Below are 16,216 nucleotides of genomic sequence, written 5' to 3'. Positions count from 1 at the left end.
AAATACAGTACACAGCTGTACAGAATAGAATAAAATAATATACTATATACAGTAGAATAAAATAGAATAAAAATATACAATAAGATAAAAATAGAATACGAATGCTATATACAACTGAGTAAAAATACAATGATGCCAGAAAGGATTATTGCACTTAGTGTTATTGCACATGTGTGGATGTGTGTGTTTGTTCAGTTAAAGTCTTTGTTGTGGAGTCTGACAGCAGTGGGGAGGAAAGACCTGCGAAATCTCTCCGTCCCACACCGTGGGTGCCGCAGTCTCCCACTGAAGGAGCTGCTCAGTGCTGTCACAGTCTGCTGCATGGGGTGGGAGATGTTGTCCAACAGGGATGACAGCTTAGCCGCCATTCTCCTGTCACTCACCACCTCCACTGGGTCCAGAGGGCATCCTAGAACACAGCTGGCCCTTCGGATCACCTAATCAACTAACAGTGCATATTATGTTAGCGCAATCTGCCTTATTACAAACCTGCCATTACTGTGCATTTAGTGACCATGATGAGAGAGGCAGACAGAGTCTGGCTCAGATGCTGGCAGTTCTCGCTGCAGTCTACCGTTAGCGTCTCCTTTCAGGCCAGGATAGACGAACGTCACCGAGCAGTGACTCAGTTTGTGGTAAAAGGCTTGAACCCATTTGCCACAGCAGATGCCCCCGATTTTAGGTAAGTGAATGTGTTAAATTGTAGGCAGGGAAATTACTGGATATTCTTGTGTAATTGCTACAGAATAATTTATGTTATACTTTGTTATTGCTACAGAAGAATATTTATTTTATTATTTTACATTTACAATGTTTTTTCCCGGGGACCCTGTGACACCCCATTGAAGAGCCGTAGGCTGGATCTCTTAAGATCTCACTGTTGGGTTTGTAAGGCCATGTTACTCCTAAATTTCTATCTTGTTCAAAGAGAAGATATAAAACAAAGTTCTAAGCTAATCGACCTTAGTGTTCTCCTTTTTTAAAAAGAATCGATAAAGAATCGAATCGTTAAACAGAATCGAAAATGGAATCGGAATCGTGAAAATCTTATCAATACCCATCCCTAGTCAGCCACCTCCTGTACATGGATGACATCAAGCTGTATGCCAAGAGTGAACGAGACATCGATTCACTGATCCACACTACCAGGCTATACAGCAATGACATTGGAATGTCGTTCGGACTGGAGAAGTGTAGTCGGATGGTAACAAAGAGAGGGAAGGTAGTCAGAACGGAGGGGATTGAACTACCAGAAGGCAACATTGCAGACATAGAGGACAGTTACAAGTACCTGGGGATCCCGCAGGCAAATGGGAACCATGAAGAGGCCGCTAGAAAGGCTGCAACCACCAAGTACCTGCAGAGGGTCAGGCAAGTCCTGAGGAGTCAACTGAACGGTAAGAACAAGATCCGGGCCATCAACACGTACGCCCTGCCCGTGATCAGGTACCCTGCTGGGGTAATAGGCTGGCCAAAGGAGGAGATAGAAGCCACTGACATAAAGACAAGAAAGCTCCTTACCATGCATGGAGGGTTTCACCCCAAGTCCAGCACCCTGAGGCTGTACGCTAAGCGGAAGGAAGGGGGCCGGGGACTGGTGAGTGTCAGCACCACAGTCCAGGATGAGACAACGAACATCCAAGAATACATTGGGAAGATGGCCCCAACTGACCGAGTGCTCAGTGAATACCTCAGGCAGCAGAAACCCAAGAAAGAGGAGGGAGACGAGGAACCATCATGGAAGGACAGGCCCCTGCATGGTATGTACCACCGGCAGATAGAGGAGGTGGCTGATATCCAGAAATCCTACCAGTGGCTGGACAAAGCTGGACTGAAAGATAGCACAGAGGCACTAATCATGGCAGCACAAGAACAAGCTCTGAGCACAAGATCCATAGAGGCTGGGGTCTATCACACCAGGCAAGACCCCAGGTGCAGGCTGTGTAAAGATGCCCCAGAGACAATCCAGCACATAACAGCAGGGTGCAAGATGAAAAAAAAAAAAAAAAATTGACAGCGTCTCTACCACCTCAGACGCTTGAGAGACTTCCAACTGCCCTCCAAGGTGCTCAGGAACTTTTACTCGTGCACCATAGAGAGCATCCTGGCGGGAAACATCTTAACCTGGTTCGGGAACAGCACCATGCAGGACAGACGAGCTCTACAGAGGGTTGTGCGGTCAGCTGAGCGCACCATCCGCTCCGAGCTCCCTGACCTGCACTCAATCTACAGCAGGCGGTGCTGGACCAAGGCCAGGAAGATGGTGAAGGACCTCAGCCATCCCAACAACAGACTGTTCTCTCTGTTGAGGTCAGGAAAGCGATTCCGCTCCCTGAAGACCAACACAGAGAGACTGAGGAGGAGCTTCTTCCCGCAGGCGATACGGTCTCTCAATCACACCACCACACAGTACTGACCCACACATATGGTTCTTACACACACACTGGACTTTCTGGACTTTGGTTTTGCACAACACTGGTCACTATATTCTTCATTTCCAGTTAATACTTGTACAGCTGCTGTTATTGTGTATATATTTATTTATATTTCTTCATACATTCTTATATAGTTCTGTATTGTGTATTTTGTTGTACAGTTATTTTATTTTCAACTTTAATTTATATATTTTATCTTATTCTTCCCAGTTAAATTTACCCTTCATTCTAATTTGTGTTGTACAGTTATTTCATTTTTAACCTTAATTTATATTTTATTCCTTCCTAGTTAAATTACCCTTTTTAATTTTTCATATTTATTTCCTATCTTATTCATAGCCTTTTCCTTTTTTGTTTTCTTTAGGTCACGAGCAGTTGTCCAAGCATTTCACTACATATCGTACTGTGTATGACTGTGTACATGACAAATAAAATTTGAATTTGAATTTGAATTTGATGCTAGCAGGCAAGGCATACATGGAACGCCATAACCAAGTGGCCGGCATAGTGTGCAGGAACATCTGTGCCGAGTATAACCTGGAAGTCCCGAGGTCAAAATGGGAGATGCCCCCAAGTGTGGTGGAGAATGACCGAGCTAAGATCCTGTGGGACTTCCAGATACAGACGGACAAAATGGTGGTGGCTAACCAACCGGACATAGTGGTGGTAGACAAACAGAAGAAGACGGCCGTAGTGATCGATGTAGTGGTTCCGAATGTTTCTAAAAATAAGCAACTAAAATATTTGTGTCTCTTTACCAGCTGAGAAAAAAACACCTCAGTCAATCACAGTCGGCTGCAAACACACTTCCTTCCTTCCGTCCTGTGTGTTTGCTGACCTTTCTTTGTGTCAAAGTTCATTTGTTTCTGTTAGAAAAATAAAGGCTTGATTCTTATTTATTCTCTCACCAAATTAAAACGATCTCCTGTAATCTGCAGGCTCATTTGTTGTGAAACAAAAGCATTCCAGCTCTACAAGCTGCTTACGGATCTGGATTGGAGTCAGTTTGGAGATTTTCTCTGAGCACAGACGCTGAGAGGGCAGAAGCACTTCAGGTCATCTCATAGAAGTGTGAATAAAACAACTGATTTTCACTCCAAATGTTGTTTAAATGAATCAGCAATTGAAGGGCCAACAGAGACAGCGATGCGTAATAGGAGGAAAACCCATCAGACTTGCATTTAAGAACTGGCTTCGTATTTTACACAGGTTGCTATTTGCCCTTTTTAAAAAACAAAACAAAGCTTTAACCCCGACTTGTCCCTTCCTCATCACTTTAGACCAATTTAAAAATTTCCTTTTATCTCCAAAATTTTAGAAAAAGTGTTGGCCAACCAGCTTCCAGTGTTTCTACCTGCTTACTGCATTTGAGATGAGTTTCTGTCAGTTACTCAAACAGCCCTGCTCAGAGTTTATGATCATAATTTAATTCACAGATATGCAGGTGAATATTTGGTTCTTGCTCTGTTGGGTCTTTCTGTTGTCTTTAAGCAATGGCTTGCGTATCTCTTGACCCATTTAAGGGGCCCAAGCCCCAGTTTAGGAACCCGCTGACTCTACATAAAGTACGTAAATCTTCTCTGAAATGTGGCTGAGGTTTCACAGTAACGTTCACACTTGATCTTGATTTGCATACCCTTGGTATGTTGTTCTTTGTTTGTAATTATGGGTCAGATGTGAAGCTAAAACCCTTCTTGTCTCATTGATATCAATTTTGTTTTGAGAATAAAGTTATTCCATCTGATCCCTGCTATTTATTCGTCTCTGTCTATCTTTTTTTTTACCCTTTTTAAATTATTTTTGCAGCATTCATTCGTTTTAATTGGATGCCTACATGATCCTTCATCCTATTGGCTCTCTGCTCTTTATTGGTGACCAATCACAGGCTGTCATTCTTCATGGATTCTCCGTAGTTCCTCTCAGCTGCCTCTGGCTGCAGCAGCTTTGCTTCAGCGTGCTGTCTGACTGTTTGAATCTTTGACTTCACGATGGCACCGCTGTCCATCCAGGCCGGAGTGAAATACGCCAAAACGCTGCTGCCAGAGACTCTGATGAGGTGAGTTTTTTAAATGTTATCAAAACTTAAAGTTGAGTTTTATAAATTCAGTTTAGTTATTGTAAATCTGGGGATTAGACAAATATTGGCAATTTCACTCAAACCAGCTGTGCGTCAAATTGTATCCAGGACATTTTTAGACTTTGCAGAGGAAGCTGTGTGTGTGCAGAACTGCAGAAGAACAATGGAAGCCACTCAGTAAATAGGATTGCTGAACCTTTGAAATAGTGAAAGCAGCTGAGAGGGTTTTTATAGATGTAAGTCTGAGGTTATTAAAACCTCCGACTTGACTATAAGATTTCAAACTGTAATGCAGTGAACTTTGAATGACCTGCAGGTCCGTGTCCACAGTCCAGACCATCTCTCGACACATGCTGCCCCTAAATCAGCCTCGCTGTTTCAGAGTGTGCACATACAGCCGGATGCGGCGGCGAAGTTTGACTGCGTCTTCTCTAGATGAGCTCCTGGAGCAGGTAAAAACAACCTGTAAACTCTCTTAGACAATAAGCAGTAGTGTGCATAAGTCTTGAGCCAGCTCTCATTTCTTCATATTTTGTTAAGAAAAGGAGAAACAGGTGCAAACATGGAAAAATATTAAATAAGGCAAAAACAGTTTGTACAATTTAAACACACTTTAAATTCAATATTTGGTATGATTACCTTTATTCGTCATTACAACCTGAACCCCTTTGGTCACCTTTTTAGTTTCTTTAAGCAGTCTTTAGGAACAGTGCAGCGTTCGATACTATTGACCTTAATATTTTACTACGGAGATTAAACAGGATGTAGGTATTAAAAGGTGTTTGAATAACTTTGATCATGAAAATCTTCTTCAAACACCAAAGTTATTTTTAACTTACACGCTTGGACCAGTTCTGTTCACATTATACATCCTTCCCTTGGGCACTATTATTAGAAGGCATAGCGTACATTCTCACTGCTATCCAGAAATATCCTGTCTCAGAGTGACGCGGAAAAACTAGTTCATGCATTTATTACTTCCAGGCTGGACGACTGTAATTCATTATTATCAGGAAGTCCTAAAAACTCCCTGAAAAGCCTTCAGCTGATCCAAAATGCTGCAGCAAGAGTCCTGACTAGAAACTAGAAACTAGGGACTAGAAACAGCAGATTTCTCCTGTAGTGGCTTCCCTTCATTGGCTTCCTGTTTATTAAAGAATAAAATTTAAAATCATTATTCTTACATACAAGGTCTTGAATAAGCAGGCCCTTGAACACCTCACAGCTTATTTATGAATCTGTACCATCAACATCGTCCTGATGCATGCTTTTTTTTTTTTTTTTTTGCCTGTCCCGTTTGGATCTTTAGCCGTCAGAATTGGTGTCTGAAGGCCAAGAAAGATGGCAAGCGGATTTACTTTACCAAGTGGATCATCATGGCCATATTGGTCCATTTGATTGACCTTTATTATAATTATGTATTTATTTTATTTTCATTTTTTAAAGACGGGACAGACATGACTGGGGGATAGGACAGGGAGAAAGAATGAAAGAAAGAGAGGGAGAGAAAGAAAAATAGAGGAGAGAGAAGAGACGGTGAGAAAGGGGGGAAGAAAGAAAAACAAACAAAACACCTGGATCACCTGTATGGAGAAAAAAACCCAGAAGAGAAAACAAACAACAAAGAGCAACATAATAAAAACAGCACCATCACAATAAACTAGCTAACAATAGATAACAGTAGATACTTTAATAATTTCACCTGTTGAGAAAGAAAAAAGAAAACAAGCAGAAGAGAACAAGAGTAATAGAATAAACAACATCACAATGATATATGGGAATATGACAGTAAATACTAAATGTTAAACATTATTGTGCAGCACATAAGATCAACAGAACACAGTGTGCTTTGAGGTAGGAGCCAAAAAGGGTGTAGTTTGTGGGTGTGATCACCCGTGTGTACACCTGTGAGCATGGACGCGCTTGTTTTTTTAAAAGGTTCCTTCATGTAATGATCTGCTAGAGGGTGTGGGGGGGCCACAGCCCCGTCCTCCAGTGGTTGTTGATCAGTGGTCATGAGAATTTGCATAATTAAGATTAAGGAACTGACCTCACAGCCCATTGTTCCTTCAGTGGGCTGGTTTCAGTCATTATGCAAATGTCCTGTTTATAAGAATGAAACCTGCAGTCAGCTGAGACTGAAGACGTCACCTGATGATGACAAAACGTTTCTCCCACTAAAAACGCTACGTCCAGATGAACAGATTTAATTTTTTGCGATACCATCAACATCTGTATAATGAGTGAATTGCTAAAAGAGATGACATACCATGCATCCAAAAGAGAAAGTGGGAGGGTAGGTAAGGGAATTTTGAGGACTTCAAATTCTACTACAAGGCATGAGTTCAGGTTGAAATGGCACTGGAATTATAGTGGAAAGCCTAATGATCAATGGTAACTTTATTTTTCTCAGTGGGAAACTTCAGTATGTCCACACAGCAAACAACATAAAGATTAAGAGCAGCCAAACCTTTAAACAGATCTGTTTACCCTAACCTCCTAACCCTAACACCTTCAGACAAATTACCATGTTATCATGTATTGTAGTGGCGTAATGGCAATGCAGATTGTTTATTTACTTGGGAGTTCACCTTGTAATCGGAAGGTTGCCGGTTCGAGCCCCGGCTCGGACAGTCTCGGTCGTTGTGCCCTTGGGCAAGACACTTCACCAGTTGCCTACTGGTGGTGGTCAGAGGGCCCGGTGGCGCCAGTGTCCAGCAGCCTCGCCTCTGTCAGTGCGCCCCAGGGTGGCTGTGGCTACAATGTAGCTCCATCACCAGTATGTGAATGTGTGGACGACTGGTTGTGTAAAGCGCTTTGGGGGTCTTTAGGGACTAGTAAAGCTATACAAATACAGGCCATTTACTTGTCTGGAGATTGAACAAGTAACACAAAAAATGATTCTGTCCTACACCTCCAGCCTCCAACATCTCCTTCTCATAATGGACGTGTGTCTTGATCTGGAAGAGAAGAGAAGACCCTACTTGACCCAGGGTTTTCAAATCAAGTGGTGGTCTAAGGAGCTTGGAAAGAAAAGTGTGAATACGTTTCACCTGTCATCCGAAAAGCTTCTTCAGTTCTGAAGATGCTTGAATTGAGGAAGCTGAAGAAGCTTCTGGAATGAGAGGTGAAACATCTTCAAGCAACTTAAAGAAGTTCAGACGCTTTTCTTTTCAAGCTCCTTAGACTGCGATGACCTGGATGACTGAAGACCTTCACAGACATATTAAGTGGTGGCAGTTACTAAGTATAAAGAGCAGCTTGTAAACATTGTCATTATAATAGAAGTGGGTAAGAATAAATCAGCAGAAGATATATGGAATGATGTGGTCACCCAGATTCATAAAGCCCTCCAAAGAACAAAACCAGGTAGAAAGTTTATGGACAAGCAAGGTAGTGAGTGACACTGAGAGAAGAACATAGCATTCCTGGAGACAGGAAATCATTCAACAAAGTGCCTCACGAACTCATCTGACCTGCACCTTGTCCCTGACATGTGTCACCATGCACCTGTTAATCAAAGTGGCCACAACCCTACTAATGGTAGCTTTAGGCCTTAATTGAATTTGAACAGGTGAATCATAAAAACATTGTCATCCTGTACAGTTGTTATGAAGAGACGAAGAAATCATCAGATTCTGACTCTTTGAATTGATTCTCCTGTTTTGTGTCCCAGGCAGCGAGGGTGTTCATGATGTCCTACCAGTTCCTGACTCTGGTCCTGGAGGAGGATGGGACTGTGGTGGACTCAGAGGAGTTCTTCCAGTCACTGCCCAATAGCACACTGCTGATGGTGCTGGAGAAGGGGGAGATGTGGACAGAGAGCAAGGTGAGAGCAGAGATGATGTTCATCACTGCGGCTGAGTGTCTGTGTGCATTTATGAAGTGAGATGATCTCTCTTCACTGAGCCCAGGAGGGAAGTTCACACACTTCAGCAGCATGAAGAACAGACAGGAAACAGACAGGAAATGGATCAGAACTTAAATAAATAATTCTTCTTAAATACGTGTTTTGTTGCCCAGAATAATGTAGCTTGTTTTTAAAAACACATAAAGTTAAAAAGCCGTTTACCCAAATCAAAATTTTCTGAACATGTTGGTGTTTCAGATTATTCCATGCTTTCGTCAGCCAAAGAAGAGTGGGATTGCCAAAGTGACCTTTGACCTCTACAAACTGCAGCCTAAAGACTTCCTGTGCTGCCTCGCCATCAGGGCCACAGTGTATGAGATGTACACACTCTCATACGACTTCAGATTCACCAGGATCAAACGCATCCTCAAGTAAGCCGAGCCTGATCACAGTAACAGTCTCAGCAGTGTTGTGCAAAGCCTGACTTTTTTCGTCTTTTCTAGTTATATGTAGTTCATATTTTCAGTTTCCAGTCTGAATTGTTCAAAGCTTTCAAATTCATAACTGGCTAAGTTAACTTCTTGTGTACGTTTATATTTCTTACCTTTTCTCCAATTTTGACACAGAACTTTATGAACACTTTGCAGAAACTATCCAGTTATTACGAGGTACTTGCAAATAAAATTTGACATGGAAAATGTTAGGGTGTGCAGAACTTCTAATCCAGCTCCAACACAGGAGAACAGTTAGTGTCAGCACCACCTCCACAAGTGACTGTGGAGGTCTATTGTGTGGGGTGGAAGTCCTCTGCATCGCTGCTGCAGATCAAGGAAGATGGTGGTTCCTTTTTCTTTGTTTATTGGCCCTCCTGACTCTTCTTAACTCGCTGGTCATGCCTGGTACATAGACTTAAACTAATAACGCACTCAGGAACAATCCAGAATGGCACTCTGGCAGCTTCAGTGCAGATAAATCTGTTTCATGCATATAACTATGCATGGAGTTCATGTTTAATGTGGTGCACTCTGGCGGTGCTTCCAGATACTTGCTGTGTAGCAACACAATAATGACTTCACACAGCTTGCGTGAAGTCAAAAAAAGCTGTGGTTACGGCACTTCAGCATGTAGCCAGTGATTTCAAATCCAACAATTCATAGAAAGATGTAAAAAAAGAGAACGAAAAGTAGATGAGTTAATTTTCAAAAGTAAGGACTGATCAGTCAGTGACATTTAATAAAGTGGAAATGTATCTTTAATATTGTCTTGAAAATTAATTAAAGTATAAATACTTCAATAAGTACTACATAGTTTAGTGCAGTCTACTTTAAGGTAAACTGGTCAGTGTGCAGTGATGTGTTAAAATATACAGTAATAAGCAATGTTGGACTGGTACAGAGCAGCTGTGGCGTTCATGGTCAGTGTTTGGTTACATCAAGGGTAGCAGACCTCACTTTAAATTTAAGGTGATGATGCTGATCAGAGTCACTGAATTCCAACTTTATGCTAGCTTTATTCAGTGTAGGCACTGGAAAACAGCCATAGTACCTCATGTAACATTGCTTATTATGAGTTTATTTGACTAAATTTTTCTGTCTCTATCTTCAGCTCGCTGTTGTGCTGCGTCACCTCTCTGACCAGACTAGCCGGACAACTGCTGCTCTGCACATCCTCCTCACTACTGCAGTTCACCGGAAATGCCTGCCGCTAAAGCCATGTCTCTTTGTGTTCAGCTGTTCATTCAGGCGGGTGTACTACAAAGGTGTTTAACACGCCCAGGCTTTCTTTGCGTTACCTCCCTCGACAAATCTTAGGGCCAAGACGCGGGGCAGCCCAAGCAGAGGAGCCTAGACATCCCTCTCTCCAGCCTCCAGTCTGGGGTGAGATTCAGGCATGTCCCCCAAGAAGGACATGCCTGGAATACCTCACTTAGGAGGTGCCCAGGAGGCATCCTAGTGAGATGTCCAAACCACCTCAATTGGATCCTTTCGTTGTGGTGAAGTAGCAGCTCTACTCAGAGCCCCCCCCCAGAATGACCGAAATCCTCTCCCTATCTCTAAGGCCTGCTATATTCAAAACATATTTTCCCAGAACAGAATCTAAAATGACTTTAAACATGTAAATAAAATAATCAGTGAAAATGTAGCCATCCAGCTGAATTTGAAACCAATGCTCTGAGCATAACCTGCTCCCAACCAGGGTACGTGTTCATCATCAGTTACCATGGTGATTTAGCCAGGTAAAAAAAGAGCCAATTTCATGACACAGGAAACTCTGACTTTTGAGCTCCAGATAGCTCAAAAGAACATTAATCTGGCTTTGTAGTACACCCCTCTGCTGAGGTGGGACTGACTGTAATAAATGATCAGACCCTCAGTTTGTGTGTTTGAGACAAACTAGAGAAAACTTGTGTTTGATTTCCTCTGCCTGAATAAAGATCATGTTTGAATTGTCTACATATGGATCACTTATGTGTGTGTTTCCATGGAAAGCTGAGAGCATTTCTAGTCTTTCTATCAGATCAGCGTTTTTTAAGAATGTTTCGTCTGATTTCAGCTGGAAAGATTTTTGTATTGAATGAGATTAAATTTGTTTTTGTAAATCAAATATCTGACTAATAAATCAACAACTCTGTGCCTGTTTGTGTTTTTCCATAGCACTTCATCCCCACAGACTGGAGTTCTGTATAGTGCCTCATCACTAAAGGGACAACTCCACTAGAGTTTAAATATCTGGGACGCTCCACTCTTTAATTTTAGAACTGAAGACGTTTCTTGGATGAAATCAACTGGTCCTAGCTAAAGATCCAACTGCTGTATTTCACAGGGAGGGAGAAGACGGAGTTCCTGTTCCCATTTAGAGGCAGAGTCGCCCTCTACAATGTACGCAACAGACAATAGAGACATTTTTTTATTTTCTATCTTTTTCTCTACTCTTGTTCTGCTTAACTGATTCAAGCTGAGTGCAAACAGGAGATGTATCACTGCTGTAACACCTGTAACATTCAGAAGTTGCCTCATTGTTCTGACACACACAACAAAACTATTAACTACACCACACACTAACTACACAAGATTTGCGCTAAACGTCGCAAATCTCTCACATCTCAAACACGCTGTCACTCCTAAAATTTCCCCCCATTTCTTAACAACTAGATGCCACGTTGCCATACCATTTTTTGATTGGTCGACATGGTACTTTTTTGGACGAATAGGAAAGGAAGAGGGGGGTGGGGGTTTGTTTTTGCTCACATACGGGGAGCGCTTTCGAGTCTTTATTTCTTATAAAACGCTGTTTTTACCGTTTCTTCCCACAGTAAATATAAACAACGACAGTATTCAGGAAGAAAACCAAATACTGCAGATATTTTTATCATAACTCTGGTTTTACGTGGCCGATCAACACAATTTAAAAACTGGTATAAATTCCACACTTTTTCCGTCAATTGTTCCGTCTGTCCTGCTCACATCTCCAGTGGTTGTACACGTTGTCATTAACGTGGCTTCACTCCACATCAGCCGCTTTGCTAGCTAAAACACCGGTGTCGGCACATAAGGACACTGTCATAGCCTGTCAATGACGTTGATTGGCTGCGTACACGAATGTGAATTGCATTTTTGGCTGGACTATGGGATAAGGTGGCATCGTTCTAATCCCATACGGGAGCAGCCAGTCACTCACTGAGTAACACTGCAGAACAGAATTGTTAAAGTATTAATTTTAATTTCAATTCAGGTTAGATTTTTTTTTGTGCGCAGAGACCTGCCAGCAGTGCGCATTTGCACACGTGCGCAGTTTAGAGGGAACATTGGTGACAAGGCGTCTGGTTTCGTGTTCCAGGACCCGGGCCTGTAGGTAATGGTTAGGTTAAACCGTGCAAAAAACAATGCCCACCTGGCCTGTCTGACGTTCAGGCGCTTAGCCGCTTGGAGGTAGGCCAGGTTCTTGTGGTCCATCCACACGACAACAGGATGTTCGCTCCCCTCCAACCAGTGCCGCCACGCCTCCAGCCCCAACTTGATGGCAAGAAGCTCCCGGTCGCCCACGTCATAATTCCTTTCGGCCTGAGTGAGACGATGGGAGAAAAAGGCACAGGGGTGTAATTTACATTCCTGGCGTTGAGAGAGAACCGCCCCAACTCCCGAATCAGAAGCGTCCACTTCCACCACGAATGGCAGGGCGAGGTCAGCCTGGGCCAGGATGGGGGCCGAGGCGAACAGGCTCTTGAGACGGTCGAATGCTTGCTGAGCTGCCGGAGACCACAGGTACACTGCAAAAACTCAAAATCTTACCAAGTATATTTGTCTTATTTCTAGTCAAAATTATCTCATTACACTTAAAATAAGACACAATCAGCTACAGGGCAACATTTCAGTAAGCTAAAGGAACTTGTTTCAAGACAGTGAATCTTGAAACTAGAGAAAAACTAGAGATTTTTCACTTGTTCCATTGGCAGATTTTTTCACTTAATACAAGATATTTTAGCTTAAAATAAGTGAAAAAATCTGCCAATGGAACAAGTGAAAAATCTCTAGTTTTTCTCTAGTTTCAAGATTCACTGTCTTGAAACAAGTTCCTTTAGCTTACTGAAATGTTGCCCTGTAGCTGATTGTGTCTTATTTTAAGTGTAATGAGATAATTTTGACTAGAAATAAGACAAATATACTTGGTAAGATTTTGAGTTTTTGCAGTGTACGGTTGTTTGGGCAATGTGAGTTGTGTGAGAGGCAATGCTACCTTATTGAAGTCCCGGATGAAACGTCTGCAGAAGTTGCTGAATCCCAGAAAACTTTGCAACTTCTTACGGGTGCCGGGAACAGGCCACTCCAACACAGCTTTGACCTTAGCCGGGTCCGCTCGCAACCGGCCCTGTTCAGTGATAAAACCCAGAAAAGAGACAGTTGAGGCATGAAATTCACATTTCTCCGCTTTACAAAACAGCCGATTCTCCAGCAGGCGGCGCAACACCAGTCTTACATGCTTAACATGCTCAGCTCTGGATCTGCAGAAAATCAGAATGTCGTCAAGATAAACAAACACGAAGTGGTTCAAAAAATCTCGTAGAACATCATTTACCAGGCCTTGGAAGACGGCAGGGGCGTTAGTGAGTCCAAACGGCATTACCAGGTACTCGAAGTGGCCCAGATGGGTGTTGAAGGCCGTCTTCCACTCGTCCCCCTCGCGGATGCGGACCAGGTGATAAGCATTGCGGAAATCAAGTTTGGTGAAATGGGTGGCCCCTTTAAGGAGTTCAAAAGCTGAGGCGTTCAGAGGTAGGGGATATTTGTTTTTGATAGTGATTTTGTTTAGTCCCCGATAGTCAATGCAGGGGCATAGGGTCTTATCCCTTTTTGTCAACAAAAAAGAAGCCTGCGCCCAAGGGAGCAGTGGAGGGGCGGATGATGCCAGCTGCCAGGGAGTCCGTAATGTAGCGCTCCATAGACTCGCACTCAGGTTTCGAGATACTATAGAGTCGGCTAGTGGGCAAGGGGGTGCCTGGGAGCAAATCAATCCCACAGTCGTACGGACGAGGGGGGGGGGGGGGGGGGGCAGCGATTGGGCCCCGTCTTTGCTAAAGACTTGTCCTAGATCGTGATATTCGGCGGGCACGGTTGACAAGTCGGGGTGAGTGGGCGGCCCCGCAGGATCGTCTGACATGCAACCCGGCACCGCAGAGCGTAAACACTGCTCATGGCAACGGGTGCTCCACCCCACGATACATCCCTTGGCCCAATCAATCTGTGGATTGTGTCGCTGGAGCTGGGGGAATCCCAAAACTAAGGGTGTGTCAGGTGCCTTGAAGAGAAACAGGAACATCTGCTCAGTGTGATTGCCGGAGAGAGTGAGTGTGATTTCTTGAGTGCGGTGAGTGAGAGCAGCTAAGGGTCTGCCATTAAGCACTGACACTTGGAGCGCTTCAGGGAGAAGAACAACAGGCAAACCCATTTTGTGGGCAAAGCCTCATCCAAAAAACTTTGTTCAGGTCCTGAGTCTATTAGTGCATCACAAGAACGGGTGTGGGAAAGAAACCGTAATTTAGCGGGGCAGCTGAGGTGGAGGAATGTATTAACCGGTGCACCCGTCAGTATCCCCACCTTTACTGACGGGCTGAGTCTTTTAGCTGTGAGGGACAGGCGTCCGCGAAATGCCCCTTCTTCCCGCACGCAAAACACTCACCCACCAGTTGTCTTCTGCTCTGGGTGAATTTAGTCCGTCCCAGCTGCGGTTCCTCCTCTCTCCACTCGAGAGACGGGAGTCCAGTCGGAACTCCTACGCCCCCTACTGACCATCGCCCATCTCCAGTCCGCCTGCCAAACTCCCGCATATGGTCGTCTAGACTGATACACATGTTAACCAGGGCGCTTAACAATTTAGGAAGCTCTTTAGTGGCCAACTCACGTTTGACATTCTCATTTAAGCTGTTTAGGAATGCTCCTCGGAGCGCCCTCTCCGCCCAGCCAGTCTCCTCGGCCAAGATCCAAAAGTAATAATAATAATATCCATCCATCCATTCGCTTCCGCTTATCCTTTTTCAGGGTCGCGGGGGGCGCTGGAGCCTATCCCAGCTGTCATAGGGCGAAAGGCGGGGTACACCCTGGACAGGTCGCCAGTCTGTCGCAGGGCTAACACATAGGGACAGACAACCATTCACACTCACATTCACACCTAGTGGCAATTTGGATTATCCAATTAACCTATCCCCACAAGCTGCATGTCTTTGGACATAATAATGGATTGGATTTATATAGCGCTTTTCAAGGCACCCAAAGCACTTTACAATTCCACTATTCATTCACTCTCACATTCACACACTGGTGGAGGCAGCTACAGTTGTAGCCACAGCTGCCCTGGGGCAGACTGACAGAAGCGAGGCTGCCATGTCGCGCCATCGGCTCCACTGGCCAACACCAGTAGGCGGTAGGTGAAGTGTCTTGCCCAAGGACACAACGACCAGTACAGAGAGCCCAGGGATCGAACCAGCGACCTTCCGGTTACAGATATGCTTCCCAACCCCTTGAGCCACGGTCGCCCAAAAAGTCCACAGAGAAGTCTGCCACGCTCCACCGGCCCTGCTTTAAAGTAAACATGCGATGAGCAGCGCTGTCAGGGTTAGATCCTTTGTCAAACACACACCAAAATTTGCTCAAAAAAATCACTATATGAGATGGAGGGCTGGGCACTCAGGGCTGCTTGAGCCCACAGCAGAGCTCGTCTGGTCATGAGCTCAACCATGAGGGTGATTTTGGCAATATCAGAGGCATAAGCTCGAGTCTGCTGCCTAAAAATCAGAGAGCATTGAGTCAAAAATCCCCGGCTTTTGTCCAAATCTCCACTGAATTTTTCAGGTACAGGTAATGTGTGTACCTACATTTAGAAGCTCTACTGGTGGTTGTGGTTGTGTAGGGGGCTCTGGTGGTTGAACGGGTGCTCTAGGTGTAGCAAGCAACATACCTTTCAGTTCAGATACCACTTGTAGTAGCGCGGACTGCTCCTCGGCAACATGCTGCAGCATCTTTTCATGTTGTTCCAACCGTACAGTTTGAAGCACGAGCTCGCGCTGGATGGGAATTGAGTCCGCTGAGTCCATTGCTGGCTGGATTGTTCTGTCACGGGTAATGGGAAAATACGGACTCAGTCACGGAGCTCTGGATGCGAAGCACACAGTGCGTTTATTTACAGTGCCCAAAAACAGTCTCAAAACACAAAGTGAAGTGCAAACTCCAACAGTGATCCTCTCCAAACTTCCAGTGGTGCGCAGGTGAGTTTCCAAAGTGATTATCCGAATGCGTGTCCTCCTCCGAGAGCTTAATTCCACGGGCTCCTCCTCTCCAACCTCCTGCTCTGTGTCTCTTCCTC

General features: G+C 44.2%; 1 protein-coding gene across 1 annotated transcript; it reads left to right on the top strand.

Moving 5' to 3' along the window:
- Window positions 1–4,331: 4,331 nt before the first annotated feature.
- On the top strand, window positions 4,332–10,995 carry cidea (cell death inducing DFFA like effector a). Its single transcript, XM_026180563.1, has 5 exons — window positions 4,332–4,491; window positions 4,829–4,964; window positions 8,189–8,341; window positions 8,621–8,793; window positions 9,968–10,995. The coding sequence occupies exons 1-5, from the start codon at window positions 4,424–4,426 to the stop codon at window positions 10,068–10,070; spliced, it is 633 nt and encodes a 210-aa protein (XP_026036348.1). The 5' UTR covers window positions 4,332–4,423; the 3' UTR covers window positions 10,071–10,995.
- The last annotated feature ends 5,221 nt before the right edge of the window (window positions 10,996–16,216 follow it).

Source organism: Astatotilapia calliptera, chromosome 9 (genome assembly GCF_900246225.1).
Source record: "Astatotilapia calliptera chromosome 9, fAstCal1.2, whole genome shotgun sequence".
NCBI lineage: Eukaryota > Metazoa > Chordata > Actinopteri > Cichliformes > Cichlidae > Astatotilapia > Astatotilapia calliptera.
Note: the sequence above shows the minus strand (reverse complement) of the source record. Positions and strands in the feature narration are given on the sequence as shown.